Source organism: Prionailurus viverrinus, chromosome D3 (genome assembly GCF_022837055.1).
Source record: "Prionailurus viverrinus isolate Anna chromosome D3, UM_Priviv_1.0, whole genome shotgun sequence".
Taxonomy (NCBI): domain Eukaryota; kingdom Metazoa; phylum Chordata; class Mammalia; order Carnivora; family Felidae; genus Prionailurus; species Prionailurus viverrinus.
The window spans coordinates 45647909-45666941 of record NC_062572.1 but is presented as its reverse complement, the minus strand read 5'-3'; the positions used below and the strand labels follow the sequence as shown (position 1 = coordinate 45666941).

Here is a 19033-nt window from a genome sequence, read left to right as displayed (position 1 = left end):
TCTTATCTTCAATCCTGAGTTACTCAGTTTTCCATCTTAGTGATTTTGTTTTTGAAAGGATTTAACAAATGCTGCAGGGGCGCCTGACTGGCTCAGTTGGTAGAGCTTACTTAAAAAATAAAAAATTAAATAGATTCTGCAATTTGTGCAGTTATACCATACAAAGATTTTTTTCGTAACCTTGAAAACATCCTTGACAGTACATTATTTGAGCTGTTGGGTGAAGATTTGCTCACCATTATCAGATGAAGCACAAGGGCATATGGAAAGAAATTCCAAATTCCTCATTCTTGTTTCTCTCTGCTAAAGGAAATACTTAGAGTGGTATACTGAAGTCAGATAATTTCTTCTATTACGTATTATTTAAACTTTTCGTGGAGGAAGGGAAAGCACAATATAAATATGAGAAATGCAGTTATTTTTTAGAAAATAAAATGAATTATTGTGTTATTAATATTAAAACTTCAGAAACTACAATTTTAAAAATTACAGTATAATATACAGTTTTATATTAGTTTCAGGTGTATAATACAATGATTCAACAATTCTGTACATTACTCAGTGCTCATGATAAGTATACTCTTAATCTCCTTCACCTATTTCATCCATCCCTCACTCATCTCCCTTCTGGTAACCACCAGTTCTCTATATTTAAGAGTATTTGTTTCTTTTTTCCTTTGTTTTGTTTCTTAAATTCTTTCGTATGAGTGAGATCATATAGTACTCTATTTGTCTTTCTCTGACTGACTTATTTCACTTAGCATTGTACTCTCTAGCTCCATCCATGTTGCAAATGGCAAGATTTCATTCTTTTTGATGGCTGAGTAATATTCCATTGTATATATGCCACATTTTTAATCCATTCATCCATCAATGGACACTTGAGTTGCTTCCATAATTAGGCTATTATAGATAATTCTGCAATAAACATCTTTTTAAATTAGCATTTTGTATTCTTTGGTAAATACCTAGTAGTGGAATGACTGGATCATATGGTAATTCTATTTTTTATTTTTTGAGGAACCTCCATACTGTTTTTTACGGTAGCTACACCAATTTGTATTCCCACCTGTCATGCACGAGGGTTTCTTTTTCTCCACATTCTTGCCAACACTTACTGTTTCTTGTGAGACTTCAGGGTTTTTTTAAACGAAGAGGTGTTCCCATTTATTTCCATGTAGAGATTATATAATTATATGGGCATTTATACAATTTCCTATGTTGTTCAGTGCTAGTAATTGGTGAAACTAGAGGCAAACTGTTAATCTACCATTGGATTTCTTTGTGACTCTGTAGAACTTTTCTACTTCTGAAGAGTAATTTCTAGGAAGGGGGCCTAATTTTATCAAATGGTTTTATTAAAAAGAAAACATTTAGAGTTGCCTGGGTGGCTCAGCTGGTTAAACGTACGACTCTTGATTTCTGCTCAGGTAACGATCTCACAGTGTGTGAGATTGAGCCCCAACATGGGCTGACAGCATGGAGCCTGCTTGGGATTCTCTCTTTCCCTCTCTCACTCTTTGCCTATCCCCTTTCACATGCTCTCTCTCTCTCTCAAAATAAGTAAATAAACTTAAAAAAATAAAACATTTAGTGTATTGTTCTCTTTTTTCTTTGTAATGATTTGCAACTATTAGATGGAGAGCTAGTACAAAGCTTAAGGTTTAACTCATCTTCTTGATTAAATTACAGGTTCAACTCCCAAACAACACACTATACTCAGTAACCAAACATCTAAGACCAGTGATAACAGGTAAGACATTAGTTTAATACAAGAGTAAATATAGGAACAATTGAAAGATAAACTGAGGCTTTTACAGTTTTTGTTTATTTGAAAATCAATTCAAATTGGGCAGCATTCAGTGTGGCAGATAGAAAGGAGCTGCAAGGAGCTGTAACATGAAAGACTTAAAGGCAGAAAGGAGTGGGATTAAGGAAAGTTATAACTGGTGGAAAAAATGGGTTGATTATTGCAAAGTTACTTTCCTTTAGGGGGAATGGCAGATTATCATTAGGGCAAATTATCTAACTAGTGCTGATTAAATGATTCCTGATTGACTGGTTAAAGATTCCATTTCTAGAAGAGCCAAAACTAAGTCTTGATTTGGTAATGTGGGGCTTAGCATAAGCAACTACATTTTGGACCTGTTGTCTTGTTTTTAACAGAACTTTAGGATTTTATACTTCCAACTTTTGAGTTTGGGATATTTTTCCTTAAAAAGTTGTGCTAATAATCTGGTTTTTCACGTAGAAAGAAAATGATTTTCATAAGTTTTCATTTCATTTTACTTTTTCTGTGCCTATACATACGTTTTATAGTCCTCCCCCCCCCCCTTAGGGTAATATGGGCGTCTTTTCTACCTTAATTACCTCATTCTTTTAAATCTGCATTAAATTTCATTGTGTGAATATTCCATTGTTTATTTAATAGTTCTCCACTTCATAGACATTTTGGTTGTTTCTTATTTCTGTCCAAAAAAGTTCTTAAATAAACATATGCATCTTTGCCCGTTTGTATTACTATATCTAGGATAAATTAATAGCTATGGGAATTATCCTGCATTGCCATATTTTTGTCCGATGTGTGTCTTTTTATACTTCCAGCAACAGTATTTTGAGAATGCACTTTTCTGCAAACCCTTTGAAGTACTGGTATTATCAACATGTAAAAGTGTTTTAAGTGTTTTAGAAGCACTTGGTTCTGTCTTTAATGTCAAAATTAAATTACATCTGACTTACTTTGCTTTACAGATTACTAAAAAACAGTATTTAGGACAAATTGTACTGATTCAGATGGCTAAAACTATGAAAAACTTGAAACTTACTCAAACTATAGTACAGCAGTTTTTTGTTTATTTGTTGAAAATCAGTAATTTTCTTGGGTGTTCTCCCCTTGATTTTTAACATGTTATTTATACCCCCCTTGGAATTGAGATTTGTGAGTGTCGTATAGAGAAAGTTTTTTTTTTTTTATTTTTAGTGCTTTGAAGTGATAATAGCTCTATAACATTTAATAGTGTGATTATTTTTTTCTTTCTTTTTTTTTTTTCTTTTTAAAGGGAGACACCACCAAATCATTCTTGGCCTAAGTGTAATTCCCATTTGGAGATAACAATTCCAAAGGACTTGAAACTAAAAGAAGCAGAGAAAGTTGATGAAAAACAGTTGATCATAGTAAGTATCCAACTTGACCTTTTTGGTGAAGTGTTGTTATAATCACCTTTCTTATGCACATTGTTAAAGAATAAATTCATTGCTTTTTTTTCAAAGAGGCTTGTCACCATAAATCGTCATTATGGAAATATTCCTGGTATCATTAGAAATCCCCCAACTTGAACCCCAGTAGTGAGTTCCTCCTATCACAAATAAAAACTCAAATATCCATACTCTTAGTTTTATTTACAACAGATTGATACTTTATATTAAATTTGTTATTTTTTTAAAAAATTTTTTATTTATTTTTGAGAGAGAGAGAGAGAGAGACACAGAATCTGAAGCAGGCTCCAGGTTCTAAGCTGTCAGCACAGAGCCTGATGCAGGACTCAAACCCACAAACCGTGAGATCATGACCTAAGCCAAAGTCGGATGTTTAACGGACTGAGCTACTCAGGAGCCCCAGATCTGTTACTTTCTTTAATATGTCGTTTGATGTACTTTGTTTTAGTAGTTGGTTTAAATATTAAAATAACATGGAGCTTAATACATAAAATGATTTTAAATATCTGTATTTTAGTGTATATTATAATTTTTAAACTGTGTTTTACAGGAAGATAAACCAGTAGTTAATTTGAAATAGAACTTAAATACAGTTTGGTGACAAGTTGAAAAAGAGATATTTTGATTGATGAAAAAACCTAATTTGAGTAAGCGAGCACACTATAAAAAAAAATGAAGGAACCCAAAATAATAGGAAAATTTAATGTACTTCCAGTCAACATTATCAGTAGGATTTGGTGGAGTAGACTATTGATTCTAACTTTAATATAGGAGAATAACTTTGTAAGAATTGTCTGCAAATTTTTCAGAAAGGTTAATCGGGAAAGTTTCATTAGAGTTAATAATGTTTCTGTTGTTAAATCAGTATGGTAGTGAAACAGGATTAGACTAGTAGAATATAGAGCAGCACTGTCCAATATGGTAGCCACATGTAGCTGTTGAGTATTTGAAATGTGGCTCATTAGAATTGAGATATGTTGTAAGTGTAAACATAGTTACTGCATTTTAAAGACTAGTATAAAAAAGGGAATGTAAAGTATTTCACTGATAAGTTTTTTTTTCTATTTAGTACATGTTGAAGTTAAAGTATTTGGGATATGTTTTGTTGAATAAAATACTAACATTAATTTCACCTGTTTTTGCATTCTTTAACATGGCTACTGGAAAATTTAAAATTTGTGGATTGTATTTCTATTCAGTTCTGGTCTAGAGTTGATGAGGATGATGATGTTAATGGTCAGGATAGCAGCTAATACATTGTTCCATGTACTCCACTCATATTAACTTAGTTAGGCCTCAGTTTTTAAAGTATGAGGTAGGTACTAGTATTATCTCCCATTTACCAATTAGGAAACCAAGGAAGAAAAGTTTGCTCAATACTATGAAAACTGCTTGGTTGCAGAGATATTTGTACACTGGTAAATCATTCATAATAGCCAAAGGGTGAAAGCAACCTAAGTGTCCATCAAGGATGAATGGATGAACAAAATGTGTATACATACAATGGAATATGATTCAGCCTTAAAAAAAGAAATTCTGACATGCTACAACATGGTTGAACCTTGAGGACATTAAGCTAAGTGAAATAAGTTAGTCACAGAAAGACAAATACTGTAAGATTTCACTGCTGTGAGTGTCTAGAGTACTCACACTCAGAGACAGAAAGTAGAATGGTGGTTTCTAGGAGCCGGGAAGGAAGGTAGATTGGGGACCAGTTGTTTAATTGGTTTAGAGTTTCAGTTTTGCAAGATGAAAAGACTTTTGAAGATTGGTTACAGAACAATGTGAATATAGTAAAACTACTGAGCTGTACACTTAAAAGTCATTAAGATAGTAGGGATGCCTAGGTGGCTCAGCTGGTTGAGTGTCTGACCCTTGATTTCAGGTGGGACAACGTGGGATTGAGCCCCGCATTGGGCTCTGTGCTGAGCGTGGAGCCTGCTTGAGATTCTTTCTGTCCCTCTCTGCTCCTGTCCCTCATTTGTGTATTCCCCTCTCTCTCAGATTAAAAAAATAAATTAAGATGGCAAATATTGTTATATATATATTTTTTGCCACAGTTATAAAAAAAGTTTTTTTAAAGATTTATTTACTTATTTATTTTTGTAGAGAGAGAGAGAGAGAGAGAGAGAGAGAGTGAGCAGGGGAGAGGGGCAGAGGCAGAAGAGAGAGAATCCTAAGCAGGCTCCACACTTACTATGGAGCCCCCACACAGGGCTTGATCCCATGACGCTGGGATCACAACCTGCGCTGAAATCGAGAGTCGTACAGTCATGCAACTGAGCCACCAAGATACCCCTACTTGATCCTAGTTCTAAGACACTAGAGATGCTGTTATCTTAGATCTTTTTTTTTTTTTTTTTTAGTAATTCAAATTGTACAGTTTTAGAATAGAAAGAGTAAAAGGATTATTAGTTTATTATTCTTAAATTTAGATCATATTGCTGAAAATTTCTTGTTGAATAAGGACAAGAAAGAAAACATTTTGTAAACAGTTATGGTTCTATAGCACAAGTGAATTACTGGAGAATGGATGATTGTACTTGTACTTAGTTAATATGAAAAAAAATTATAAATTACTGTTAATAATTTTTAATAATTAACTGTTTTAATAGAAAAATTAATATTACCTTTTCTCATGAGTTTTTGGTAACATCAAAATATTCTTTTTAATATTTATAAACTAGAATAAAAGCATTAAAGAGAACATACTTTTAAGACATTAAAAAAGGAGTCTGTGAAACACAGACTAAGCTTTAACAGTGTAATTATTGCAGATATAAAAATACATCTTCATTCTCATTTATAGAGTATTTCCTGTTGAGGGCTTTAGGACTAAGATTGTAGTGTTAAAAGATATTTCTCAGTTCTTCTTAGTTGCTATTAAATGCTGTGGAGTGAGTGGTCAGATTACTAAAATTAAGGACTTAATAAAATTACACATTAGATTTCACAATTTAACATCTTACTTGTTAATCAACACTGAACATTATTCATTGTAGATTAAATACTTCTCTACTTGATGTTCCCGTTATAGCTTTAGAAGCTGAATTACTCCTTTGGGAGGGAAAAACCTTTTGTTTGTTATTTATAAATAGGATGCAGGACAAAAAAGATTTGGAGCAGTTTCCTGTAATGTTTGTGGCATGCTCTACACAGCTTCAAATCCAGAAGATGAAACACAGCATCTGCTCTTCCACAACCAATTTATAAGTGCTGTAAAATATGTGGTAAGTGAAATTCATGACTTCTAAAATGCAGATAATTAGGTCAGCATCTTAAAGACATGAATTGCCAAATTTAAGTCATTGACAAATTTTTTAGGAAATAATAATATATACAAAACCCTGGTAGTATGTATACTGGCTTATTTTAAAACAAAGCCAAACATAAAACCAGCTAACTTTATTCTGGCTGGCTTGTGTTGTGGGATTTTTTTTTATTTAAGGTACATATTTAAAGTAGTTATTATACCTCATCTCTTCTAACAAATAATGCTATTCAATTTGAGTATTTAAAAATTTTTCTTTAGTGATTATTATTAACTGTTGATAAGCCTTTTTAATATTCATAATAGCTTGGCACAAGTTTTTATTTGAGGACTGATAGTGATATATATTATACCAAATAGATGGTTTTGCAATTTTTATTTACCTTCTTTTTGCTATCATGAGTTTTTCTTTATAAAATTAAAAAAAAATTTTTAAAGGTTAAGATCTCAGAATTTGTTGTATACTTAAAAAGAAAAATCCCACAAAGCAAGTACATTTTAGTATATGTATTTTAGTGTATGTGTATTTGAGACACGATGGGTATTACTTAATAGTTTCTGGAAATTGCAAAGTTTTAATCATTTTGAACCATTTCAGATATCTTGTGAAATTAGTAATTTAATGTAATTGCCGTTTACCTATATCTGAAATGGAATCTATTTTTTTCCTATACATGTTACCTTCAGTACTGTACACTCACATTAATAAGACCTCCAGGATATCTGAACTGAGATCACCAATTCATTTCATGTAGATTTTTACATAAGCAACAGATGTTGGATTTTTTAAAAGATCTTTATTGGCTTCAGTTAAATTCTTACCCTTATCTTTGGTTGAAGGGTTCATGTTATTTCATTTATCCAATTAATTCTAGGCAAAATACGTAGAGTTTTCTTTTCTTTTTTTTTTTTCTTTTTGGGGTCTTTACTGTGGTGATTCTTTATATTCCTTATTTTATCTGCCATTGCCACACATACCCCCTTCTGTCACTTAACTAAATGCAGTATGAACTGTGTGGACGTGGAGTATCTATAGTTAGATACTGATTTATTGTTTGAAATTTGTACTTTTCCAATTTTACTATATTAATGCTCTTACAACTTGAGAAAAATAGTTCTATCAGTAGCTAAAGTATAGAATACTATGGGGCAAAAACATTTCATTTAATATACCTAAGTCTCATAGAAGTTCTCATTTTACATCATCTGATTCTTGTAATTGCTTTTGTAAAATTATAAGAAGATTAGGTTTAAAAGACTTAATTCCTCATTTTAAGGGAACTTCTTAATTTCTGAGAGAAAAAGTAAAGAAGTTAATCAGGAAATACGTACTCTGCGCTTCCACAGTACTAAGGGAAGCTGGTTTATGGAACAAGGTGGAGTCATTACCTTCTAAACAAATTCTGGCTCTTGAAAAGCTATCAAGCCATGTAGCAACTTAGGGAAGATTGATTCCTACCCCAGCCCTACCCCCTCCTCCCACCCCACCACTTTGATGGGACAGAGCTATGGGTTATTTTATTATTTTTGAAATAAGCTCAAGAGAAGGAATTGAGTTTAGCAGTTGGCCGACCTTTGCTAACATCAAGATCAATATTTTTCTTTTGCTGTTTTCAAATGCAGATTATACATAATCTAAGACTATAGAAACTCCTCCAAAACATTGTAGCATTCTTATGTAATGTATGGAGAGAGGATAAAAACATACATGTTATGTTGAAGATGTTCTGCTGTGATCACAGCTCTTGATTTTGGATTGGGACATTAAACATTTATTGGGCACCTAGTATGGTGCTTTGCATTATTGTACACTTACAGGGCAGCTAGTGTTGGCTAGTGTTGTGTTTTTGCATCAAGCACTTTTTTTTTCCTTTTTAAAAATTGAGTTATAATTGAAGTTTAATCACTTTTTAAGTGTTTGAGAAAACATCTGTTTTTTTTTTTTTTTTTAATACTGATTTTATCTGTTTATGTTTCCTGGAGAGAAGCACATAGAAAAGAAGTCATTTGGTGTTCTGGCTTTAATTAACTTTAAATGACAATATTTGGGGACTGGAAATAAAGTTTTGTTCTACTTAAGACCTTTTGAAAATAGAATAAGTTTGGGGCGCCTGGGTGGCGCAGTCGGTTAAGCGTCCGACTTCAGCCAGGTCACGATCTCGCGGTCCGTGAGTTCGAGCCCCGCGTCAGGCTCTGGGCTGATGGCTCAGAGCCTGGAGCCTGTTTCCGATTCTGTGTCTCCCTCTGTCTCTGCCCCTCCCCCGTTCATGCTCTGTCTCTCTCTGTCCCAAAAATAAATAAACATTGAAAAAAAATTAAAAAAAAAAAAAAAAAAAAGAAAATAGAATAAGTTAGACCCAATGAGAGTTTTACTTTTTAAATTTTAATCAAATGTTTTTAAGGAAATAAATAGCTTTTCCTTTGGGTAAAAATTTTCTCTTAGATATGGTAATAATCTGTGACAGTTAAGAAAGAATGGCTAAAGACCTTTACAAAAGATCAAAATGATATTTAAATTATTTAGTTATCATAGAAATTGATGCTCACAGAGCCTTATTTTTTTTATTTATTTTTTTATTTTTATTTTTTGGTTGGCAAAAATATTTTCTTTTTCTTTATCCTTTTTGGTTTGGGGGTAGGGGAAAGAATGATGATGCTCTCTATTCCGTACCCCATCTGCCTCATGGATACCATGTGAGGAAATTCATTTTATCTAACTTATTATAAGCTGTTTAGAAAGGAACTTGTTAATGCTTCAGGGGGAGCCTGGACTCTGGTTTACACTTAGAAACACTTCAATTTCCCTTCTTGAGCTGAGGTACTCTTTACTAAAGGTGTGAAGAGAAAGCAGGAAAAATTCTTCCCAGAGCAGTGAGCAATGTTGCCAGGCCTGGAGCCTATCCAAAACTAAGTTATATTTTGAACTTTAAGTAATGTATTTGGGTTCTTTGCAGAAAAATTTCTAACTTAATCCTTTTGTCCTCTATCCTTCCTTATCTCCTTTGAATTAATTAACACCTGACTGAATGAATCCTCTGTGGAGGGTTCTACTCTCGGAGGTATATGATATGCTTTTGCCTTCAAGGTTAGGAGCAAAACCTGAAAGAAATGAAAAGTTAGCAAGAGATTTATGTAACTACTAAAGCAGTAAGTCAATACTAATTATTTAAATTCAGTTATAAATTAGCTTTGCAGTTCAGAAGTGATAATTTAGTAAAGCAGTGATCAGAAGAGGGTTTGTTTTCATCGGTGAGGAAAAATTAAGACTTGAATTTTTTTTTAAATGGACAAAAGGAGGTCATCTGTGATTGATGGCATAGTATAGCCAATGAGAAAGCTTAACATCTGTGTGGGGAATAATGAATAATTTTTGTTTGTTTGTTTTTACTGAATCAGATTTTTGTAGGTATTAAGATTAGAAAAATGCATCAAATCAGATTGTGATACTTTGATTTTGATGCCCTTTGGCCTTTTTTCTTTCTGTTCTTTCAGATGTTGAAGAATTTTGAGAATTATGAATGATACAGTTAAGTTTAAATAATGATCAAATAATATTTTGATAGAGTGTAGGGAGAGAATATTTTAGTGACATATAAGGAGAGAATAGTATGTGTTTGTGGTCTGTGTGGTGTTGGATTATTAGGGCGTTCGTAGAAAAGGGGAAAATCGATGATCAGAACAACTGAAGGAAGATTTGACAGATTTCTGATTGGCTACAGAGCCACACTCTCCAGCATTGTAATACTAAACCATCAAAGTAAAAATGTCGTTCCTCTTCATGGGAGGGGATAAAAGTTACAGCAAAGGGAATAATAATGAATGGTATTGTAATAGTGTATGGGGACAGATAATAGCTACATTTGTGAAACTTGCATAATGTATAGAATGTATAGAATCGTTGCACCTGGGTGGCTCAGTCGCTTCATAAGGTAAGCCCTGTATCGGGCTCTGTGCTGACAGTTCAGAACCTGCTTGGGATGCTATCTTTCCTTCTCTTTCTGCCTCTCCCCTGCTCACATGCACTCTCTCTCAAATAAATAAACTTAAAAAAATAGTTTTTAAAAATTACCCAGTAACTCTTGCTGAGTCTTTAATTTTTTTATGTGAAATTTGAATACATATTTATTTCTATATACTTTTTCTGTATTCCTTTTGAAGGTGATTAGGAAAGAGGACACTGGGTGTTAAAGAGAAGTAAATAAAGCAGGAATAGAGATTTTTAAATCTTGGGAATGGAAAAGGAATCTGAAGCAAAGTAGCACTGGCCCTTAGAACTGTACTGTGGCATCACTGGAATAGGGAGCAGGTATATTTGTAGGAGGGACTGAGAGGTCAGAGAATGGTCTGAGTTTCGTTGAGTGTCTCTGCTTAAAAATAAGGCTATATATCAAGTTTGTTTCTCTCTTCTCTGATCCTGATTTTTAAATTTTCTACTTTGTTGCATCTTTTTAAAAAAACATTTTTTAAATGTTTATTTATTTTTGAGAGACAGAGAGAGAGAGAGAGTGTGAGCAGGGGAGCGGCAGAGACAGAGAGGGAGACACAGAATCGGAAACAGGCTCTAGGCTCTGAGCTGTCAGAACAGAGCCTGATGCAGGGCTCAAACTCACGAACCATGAGATCATGACCTGAGCCGAAGTCAGATGCTAAACTGACTGAGCCATCCAGGCACCCCCTACTTTGTTGCATCTTAAATACTTAGAGTATTGTGGCATATAAATATAGGATGGGAGCGGGACTTCCAAATCTTAGAAAATAATTTTGCTTTGGAGTGGAAGGCCACATAGTCCGATGTGGGACTTGATCCCACGACCCTGGGATCATGACCTGAGCTGAAGTCAAGAGTCAGACACTCAACTGAGCCACCCAGGCGCCCCCAGTTTTTAAGTTTTTAAAAAGAACTTATAAACTCTCAGGAGGGAGAATTTATAACGTATCTAGTGGCAAACATTTCTTTAATCTGTTCTTCTCTACTTTTCCCTATTTCCGGAAGTGGTGCCACCCTGTAACTCATTTCCTTAAACTGAAAACTTCTGAATAATCCTTCAGTTTTCTTTTTGCACTTCTTATACTCAACCCATTAGTAAATTTCACCTTCAAAATAGATTCCAAATCCTCCCACTCTGTCATGTCCATTGCTTCCTCTCAAAACCAAGCTGTCATCATTTGACCACTTGTGTAATGCTTTCCTAACTGGTTTCCCAGCTTCCAGTTTTGTTTCTCTACAGTCTTTCTCTATGGTGCCTACAGCCATCTTTTAAAACTTAAATCTTCAACTGGGGACGTGAAATATATTGTGTTATATTTGATACAAGTTAGGCAAAATAAAACTAGCAGTAATGTACCTCAAAATGTAAAAAGCAGTCCAAATTTGAATTCATTGTAGCGATTAAAGATTTGTTAACTAGGATTGCATATAGAATTATATACCTAATTAAATTTAGGTGCTAAAGTGGTTCATTCCTCATTTAAAAAAAATAGTGAAAATAATTTAACTCTGTTTCTTACCATTTGTAAGACATTATTATGGATCATCATATACCAGTGAGTTTTCTTCAGTTTGTATTTAAAATTCTCCATGAGATATATTCTACTTTATGCATATGAAGATAATTCTTATCCTTCTCTCACAGGATATACGTACATCTTTGGGAGTTTCATTTTCTCTATTGAAATCTTTTTCACATAGTTTGTCCATCTTGTCCTTTAAAATCTTTAACATATTTATTACGGAAATTTTAAAGTTCTTCTATTTTTTAATTTTTCTTTTAGGTTTATTTATTTATTTTTAGAGAGAGAGCACGAGCAGGGGAGGGAACGAGAAAAAGGGGGATGGAGAGAATCCCAAGCAGTGCAGAGCCCCACGCAGGGTCTAAATGCACAAACCGCTAGATCATGACCCAAGCTGAAACCAAGAGTTGGACGCTTAACTGACTGAACCACCCAGGTGTCCTAAAATTTTAAAGTTTTTCTAATTCACATATGTGGGTCATCACTGAACCTGTTTCTATTGACTTTTTTCTTCTTGATTTTGGAATATCATTTCCTAATTCTGTTTATGGTCTTTTTTTTTTTTTTAATAGACTATTTTTTTTTTTTTTAGATCCATTTTAGGTTTATAGTGAAATTGAGCAGAAAGTACAGAGACTTCCCATATATTAACCCCCACCCCATGTGTTCAGTATCCTCACACCAGTATGTTTGTTAAAATTGATGAACCTACACTGACACACCATTATTCAAAGTCCATAGTTTTTATTAGGGTTCACTCTTGGTCGTGTACATTCCTTGAGTTCTGAAAAATGTCTAATGACATATATCCACCATTATAGTATCATAGAGAATAGTTTCACTGCCCTGAAAATCCTCTGTTCTCTTCCGTTTTTATCCTTGCCTTCCTACTAACCCTTGGCAATTGCTGATCTTTTTTTACTGTCTTCATAGTTTTACCTTTTCCAGAATACTGTACAGTTGGAATCATACAGTATTTGTTTTTTTTCATACTGAGTTCTTTCACTTAGTAATGTGCGCTTAAAGTTACTCCATATCTTTTCATGGCTTGATATAACTCATTTCTTTTTAAAAAGTGCTGAATAGTATTCCATTGTCTGCATGTACCATAGTTAATTTATCTATTCATCTACTGAAGGATATCTTGATTGCTTCCAAGTTGTGGCAGTTATGAATAAAGTTGCTATAAACATCCATGTACAGGTGCAGGCTTTTGTGTGGAGGTAAGTTTTCAACTCCTTTTCATAAATACTGAGTGTGATTGCTGGATTGTATGGTAAGAGTAAGTTTAGTTTTGTGAGACTGCCAAACTGTTTTCCACATTGGCTCTACTATTCCCACCAGCAGTGAATGAGATTCCTTATTGCTCCACGTCCTTGCCAGAGTGTGGTATTGTCATTTTTCTGGGTTTTGGCCATTCTAATAGGTGTGTAGTGGTATCTTGTTTTCATTTGCATTTCCTAAATGACTTATGATGTGGAGCGTTTTTCATATGCTTATTTGCCATCTCTATATCTTCTTTGGTAAGGTGTTTGTTCAGGTCTTTGGCCCACTTTTAGTTTGGGTGTTTTTTTTCTTGTTGTTTTAAGAATTCGTTGTATCTTTTTGGATAGCAGCCCTTATCAGCTATTCATTTATATTATTTTCTCCCAGTCAGTGGCTTGTCTTCTTATGCTCTTGATGGTGTCTTTTGCAGAGCAGAAGGTTTTAATTTTAATTTTAATCAAGTGCAGCTTATCAGTTCTTTCTCCCATGGATTGTGCCTTTGATGTTGTATCTAAAAAGACATTGCCATTTGGAAGGTTATCTGGATTTCTTCTTTGTTATTTTCTAGGAGTTTTACAGTTTTGCTTTTTACATTTAGGTCTGTGATCCATTTTGAGTTAATTTTTGTGAAGGGTTTGAAGTATGGTATCTAGATCCTTTTTTTTTTTTTTTTTTTTTTTTTTGCATGTGGCTGTCCAGTCATTCCAGCAACATTTGTTGAAAAGACTGTCTTGTCCCTGTTGTTGCTATTTTATCAAACATCAGTCGATTATATTTATGTAGGTTTATTTTAGGACTCTCTGTTCTGTTTCACTGATATATTTGTTTCTTTTTTCACCAGTATCAGACTGTCTTGATTACTGTAGCTTTATAGTAAGTCTTCTTTTTTTTAATGTTTTATTTATTTTTGAGAGAGAAGGAGAGAGACAGTGTGAATGGGGAAGGGGCAGAGAGAGAGGTAGATACAGAATCCAAAGCAGGCTCCATGCTCTGAGCTGACAGCACAGAGCCCAGTGCGGGGCTTGAACCTGCGAACTGTGAGATAGATCATGACCCGAGCTGAAGTCGGATGCTTAACCGACTGAGCCACCCAGGTGCCCCTGTAGTAAGTCTTTTTTTTTTAATGATTGATTTTTTTTTCGAAAGCTTATTCTCAAATGTACAATAGAATCTAAGAAACATTTCATTCTAACTGTAGATAGCAACAGCTGGTATGAAAAGGAATCCAGATGTTTAAACAGGGATAGAAATAAGTATCACCATTGCCACAGACACAAGGAACAGCTTACTTTTTGCCAGATTTCTTAATTCCACCTGTGGCCAGGGGACCCCTCCCCACGGCCTTTGCTTTAGCTCCTTGAGTTTCTTCTACTCCTCTTTCTGTTTGAATGCCTTATCTCATCCATCTCCTTGACCTGCTTCAGGGACTGACTTCATGCCACCTTCATGGCTGGACATGGTGCCTGCCGCTCCTTTCCCAGACTGCCACTGGAAGGGGTCTGGATGTCAGGTAGCATCAGTCTTCTGACTGTTCCTCTCCTTCAGTATCGTGTTGGCTGTTCTACCCTTTTTGCTTTTTCATATAAATTTTAGAATCATTTTGTCAGTATCCATAAAATAACTTGATGAGGTTTTTGATTGAGATTACATTGAATATGTAGATCAAATCAGGAAGAACTGACCTCTTGACGGTATTTAGCTTTCCTGTCCGATCTCAAAATTTTTTTATACACTGCATTGGAATTTCTGCAGTTTTCCAGCAGTTTTTTTTTTTATACTTTATGCCTTGGGTAACTATCAAATGTAACTGAATTTTGACGGAGCTAATTTTAATTTTAATTTTAATTTACTTTCATTTCTGAAGACTTATGATTTTGAAAAGAGATGGGTTTAAAAATTAATTATTTCAATACATAATAATTCTTAAACTTGGCTGTTGAAATGTTTTTTCAAATTGCTTTTGTACTTATTTTTAAAATTTTTATTGAAATACAACATGTAGGGGCGCCTGGGTGGCGCAGTCGGTTAAGCGCCCGACTTCAGCCAGGTCATGATCTCGCGGTCCGTGAGTTCGAACCCCACGCCAGGCTCTGGGCTGATGGCTCAGAGCCTGGAGCCTGTTTCCGATTCTGTGTCTCCCTCTCTCTCTGCCCCTCCCCCGTTCATGCTCTGCCTCTCTCTGTCCCCAAAATAAATAAACGTTGAAAAAAAAAAATCTTTAAAAAAAAAAAAAAAGAAATACAACATGTAGGGGCGCCTGGGTGGTGCATTCGGTTAAGCGTCCGACTTCAGCCAGGTCACGATCTCGCGGTCCGTGAGTTTGAGCCCCGCGTCAGGCTCTGGGCTGATGGCTCAGAGCCTGGAGCCTGTTTCAGATTCTGTGTCTCCCTCTCTCTCTGCCCCTCCCCCGCTCATGCTCTGTCTCTCTCTGTCCCAAAAATAAATAAACGTTGAAAAAAAAAATTAAAAAAAAAAAAAGAAATACAACATGTAATCGCTTCTCGGCCTTTTGGCTAAGATCAAATGAAATACAACATGTAAAAAAAAGTACACAAATAATGAATACACAGCTTAATATGGTGTTTTGACAAAGTCAACACCACCCATATGACAAGAAACATTACTGGCATCTCAAGCCCCTTTGTGCCCCTGTTGCATTCACTCCTTTTCCTTACCTTAGGTCTAACTGATATGCTGACTAGATTTGTTTTGCATTATTTTTCACTTCTGTTTTTTTTTTTTTTTAATGTTTATTTATTTTGAGAGAAAGCATATGCGCATGTGAGCAGGGGAGGTACAGAGAGAGAATCCCAAGCAGGCTCCGCGCTGTCTGCACAGAGCCTGACAGAGCTTGATCCCATGAACCGTGAGATCATAACCTGAGCTGAAAAATCAGGAGTCGGATGCTTGACTGACTGAGCTACCCACGCACCCCTATTTTTCACTTCTAAATAAATGATGCTTGAACAAGCCTTAGGTCATTGATAGTGTTTTGGCGATGGGTGGTTTGAATTTTCTAAAATAAAAAGTTTAATACAACACACACATACACTAATGAATGCCCATGTACTTATCATCCAGTGTTAATAATTAACAATTCACGGACAGTCTTCTTTCATCCAGCCTTCTAAGTTATTTTGAAACGAACCCCAGGTGTCACATTATCGTTTTGATAGATATTTTTAAATCTGTATTTCTACAAGATGAAAAGATGACTATTTTTACCATAAAAGTTCTTTATTTTTTTAAGTTTGTGTATTTTGAGAGAGAGCACACATGAATGGGAGAGGAGCAGAGAGAGAATCCCAAGCAGGCTCCGCACTACCAGCACAGGGCCCATCTCAGGGCTGGAACCCATGAACTGTGAGATCATGACCTGAGCTGAAGTCACGAGCTGGGTACTTAAACAACCAAGCTACCCAGGCACCTCACCATAGAAGTAATTTAAAGAATATACCTACACCTTTTTTTAATTTAAAAAAATTAAAAAAAAATTTTAATGTTTATTTTTGAGAGAGAGATAGAGAGCGAGCAGGGGGAGGGACAGAGAGAAAGGGAGACAGAGGATCTGAGGCAGGCTCTGTGCTGACAGCAGAGCCTGATGCAGGGCTTGAATCCATGAGCCGTGAAATCATGATCAGAATCAAAGTCGGATGCTTAATGGACTGAGCCACCCAGGCGCCCAAAGATAACTGCACCTTTAAAGAAAAATCAGTTAATTCCTTACTATCAGAGATTCCCTTAGAGTTCAAAGCTCTCCAAATATAATTCTCTATACTGTTTATTTGTTTGAATTAAGATCCGTATATTGGCATTCGTTGGCACGTCCCTTAAGTCTCCTTTAATCTGAAGGTTCTGTCTTTTTTTCTTGCAATATTGGTAGTCTTTTCAAAAGCTGGTTGTTGTTTTTATTTCTCAAGGTATTTTTTTCATGGGTATTCTCCTTTAGCCTTTTTATGAACGTGATTAGTGTGAGGTTTAAAAATTGGGGTATAATTTACATACAGTTAAATGCACAGATCTTGGTGAATTTTGGTAATTGTATAGATAGATCAGTGTTTCCACCACTTAATGTATATTGTTTTCAGTTAATACCCTTTTTAAATGGAAAGAGAGGAGAAATCCTTTTCATTCTTTAGATTCTAAAGTTTAGAGTAAGTACAGTGGCGAGGAACAAAAAATAATCATTGATTGCTATTAGGAATATAAAGCTTTTTGCTTTTCACAGCCAGATAGGTGAATTAAGAAAATTTGGGGTTTGGAAAATATTACTTGCTACCAGAGGGATATATGTAACATTTTAGAGCTAAAGGTGAGAAGTGTATATGCACTGGGTTGGAATTTGCATCTTCGTGGAAAGCTGTGGCTGTGTGGTTATTCCTGTAAATTGTATGCACCCTTCCCCCATAGCCTTCACCTCTGCCTCAGTTGCAGGCAACAATCTCCTCTAAACTTTTTAAAGTCAGGAAGATCATGTGGTTATTAACTCCAGGAAAGAGATAACTACAGTGGAGGCATATAAATGTCTTAAGTATGTTATTTGACAGACATTAGCCTACTTGGTTCTTTCATCTGTCTGTGGTTTGAATTTATTGTTTATTTAACTTTGGGGACTTTATTAATCAACTTGGGTTTTCTTAGAGTAGGGCACTGATCTTGGTTTGATATCATTATTAAGGTAGAATAGAAGTTACTGAGTGGCTACTCTGTGTGAGGAATTATCTTAAATACAACTCTCTTAATAAGCAACTAAGTGATGGAGGTGATGACAGCCATTTAGTACATAGCCTAGATCTGGAAACAGAGAATTTGTGATTTGTACAAGTTATACAGCTAGTAACTACCAAGAACAGGGCTTTAAACCCTGAACTTTTACTCCAAAACCTTTGAACAGTTTTCACTAAAATACACTGTCTTCATGAGTATTAGAAACCTAAGAAATAGTAACTCTGCCCTTTGCAAATGCTTGCTGCTTATATGTATGTGAAGAAACAGTCATATATAAAACACAAAATTTTGTCAAATCCAATTGTGATAGAATTTCTGCATGAATGTGCAAGTCTCAAATTGTTTCAGGAGAAAGTTTTACACTAAAAAGTCAGTAAAACAAAATAATTTGTCTAGTGCTTATGGTGCAATATAATGACATTAGACCAATATTTTTGTTTTAAAGGTAATAGGTAAATTGATCAGATTTTCTTTAGATAATTCAGCTCAGGATATGACTTTTTTAGAAGTGGGGGTTACTTAAATTTTCTAGTTCTTCATTGAATTTATAGTTTAACTTTTAAGATGAAAAAGTCTGTTTTCATTTTATGGAAAGTGGATATATTTTAAAAAGCTTTTCCTAACTTAACATAGTAATATAAATTTGTTTTAAAAGAGGTAATGTCTTTTATACTCCTTAAAAATTGCTTACCTAAATTCAGATTTAATTTATATTTTGAAAAAAAAATGACTTCTGTGTCTATTGTTTCTGCTCCTTTTCAAATTTTGAGAACCTTTTAACCAATCATAATTACAATCAACTGAATTTTACTTTATCTTTGTGTGCTCTGTTTTTTAAACAAATTCTCATTTTAAATACTTCAAATTGTTACATTTACCAAGCTTATTACTAGACTTTTTGTCCCTAAGATCCTGCCCCTCTCCTAAAAAGCCATTCTAAATTTTTTAACAGAAAATCAGCTTCCTTTCAAACTTGCCATAGTATTAAAAAAAATGTAGTTGTCTTTTTCTTGGTTTTATTGAGCTTTCATAGTCTTAAAA

At 34.5% G+C, this 19033-nt stretch overlaps 1 protein-coding gene across 5 annotated transcripts in view; it reads left to right on the top strand.

Moving 5' to 3' along the window:
- Positions 1–19033, top strand: part of ESCO1 (establishment of sister chromatid cohesion N-acetyltransferase 1) — a 74964-nt gene that overhangs the window by 43614 nt on the left and 12317 nt on the right. For all 5 annotated transcript variants that reach the window (XR_007145701.1, XM_047827112.1, XM_047827110.1 and 2 more), the window contains 3 exons: positions 1693–1753; positions 3060–3174; positions 6315–6446. Coding sequence is in view for 4 of the 5 variants with exons in the window: in XM_047827112.1 (XP_047683068.1) it covers positions 1693–1753; positions 3060–3174; positions 6315–6446 (308 nt within the window). In the remaining variant the exon portion in view is untranslated. The remainder of the gene's footprint in view (positions 1–1692; positions 1754–3059; positions 3175–6314; positions 6447–19033) is intronic.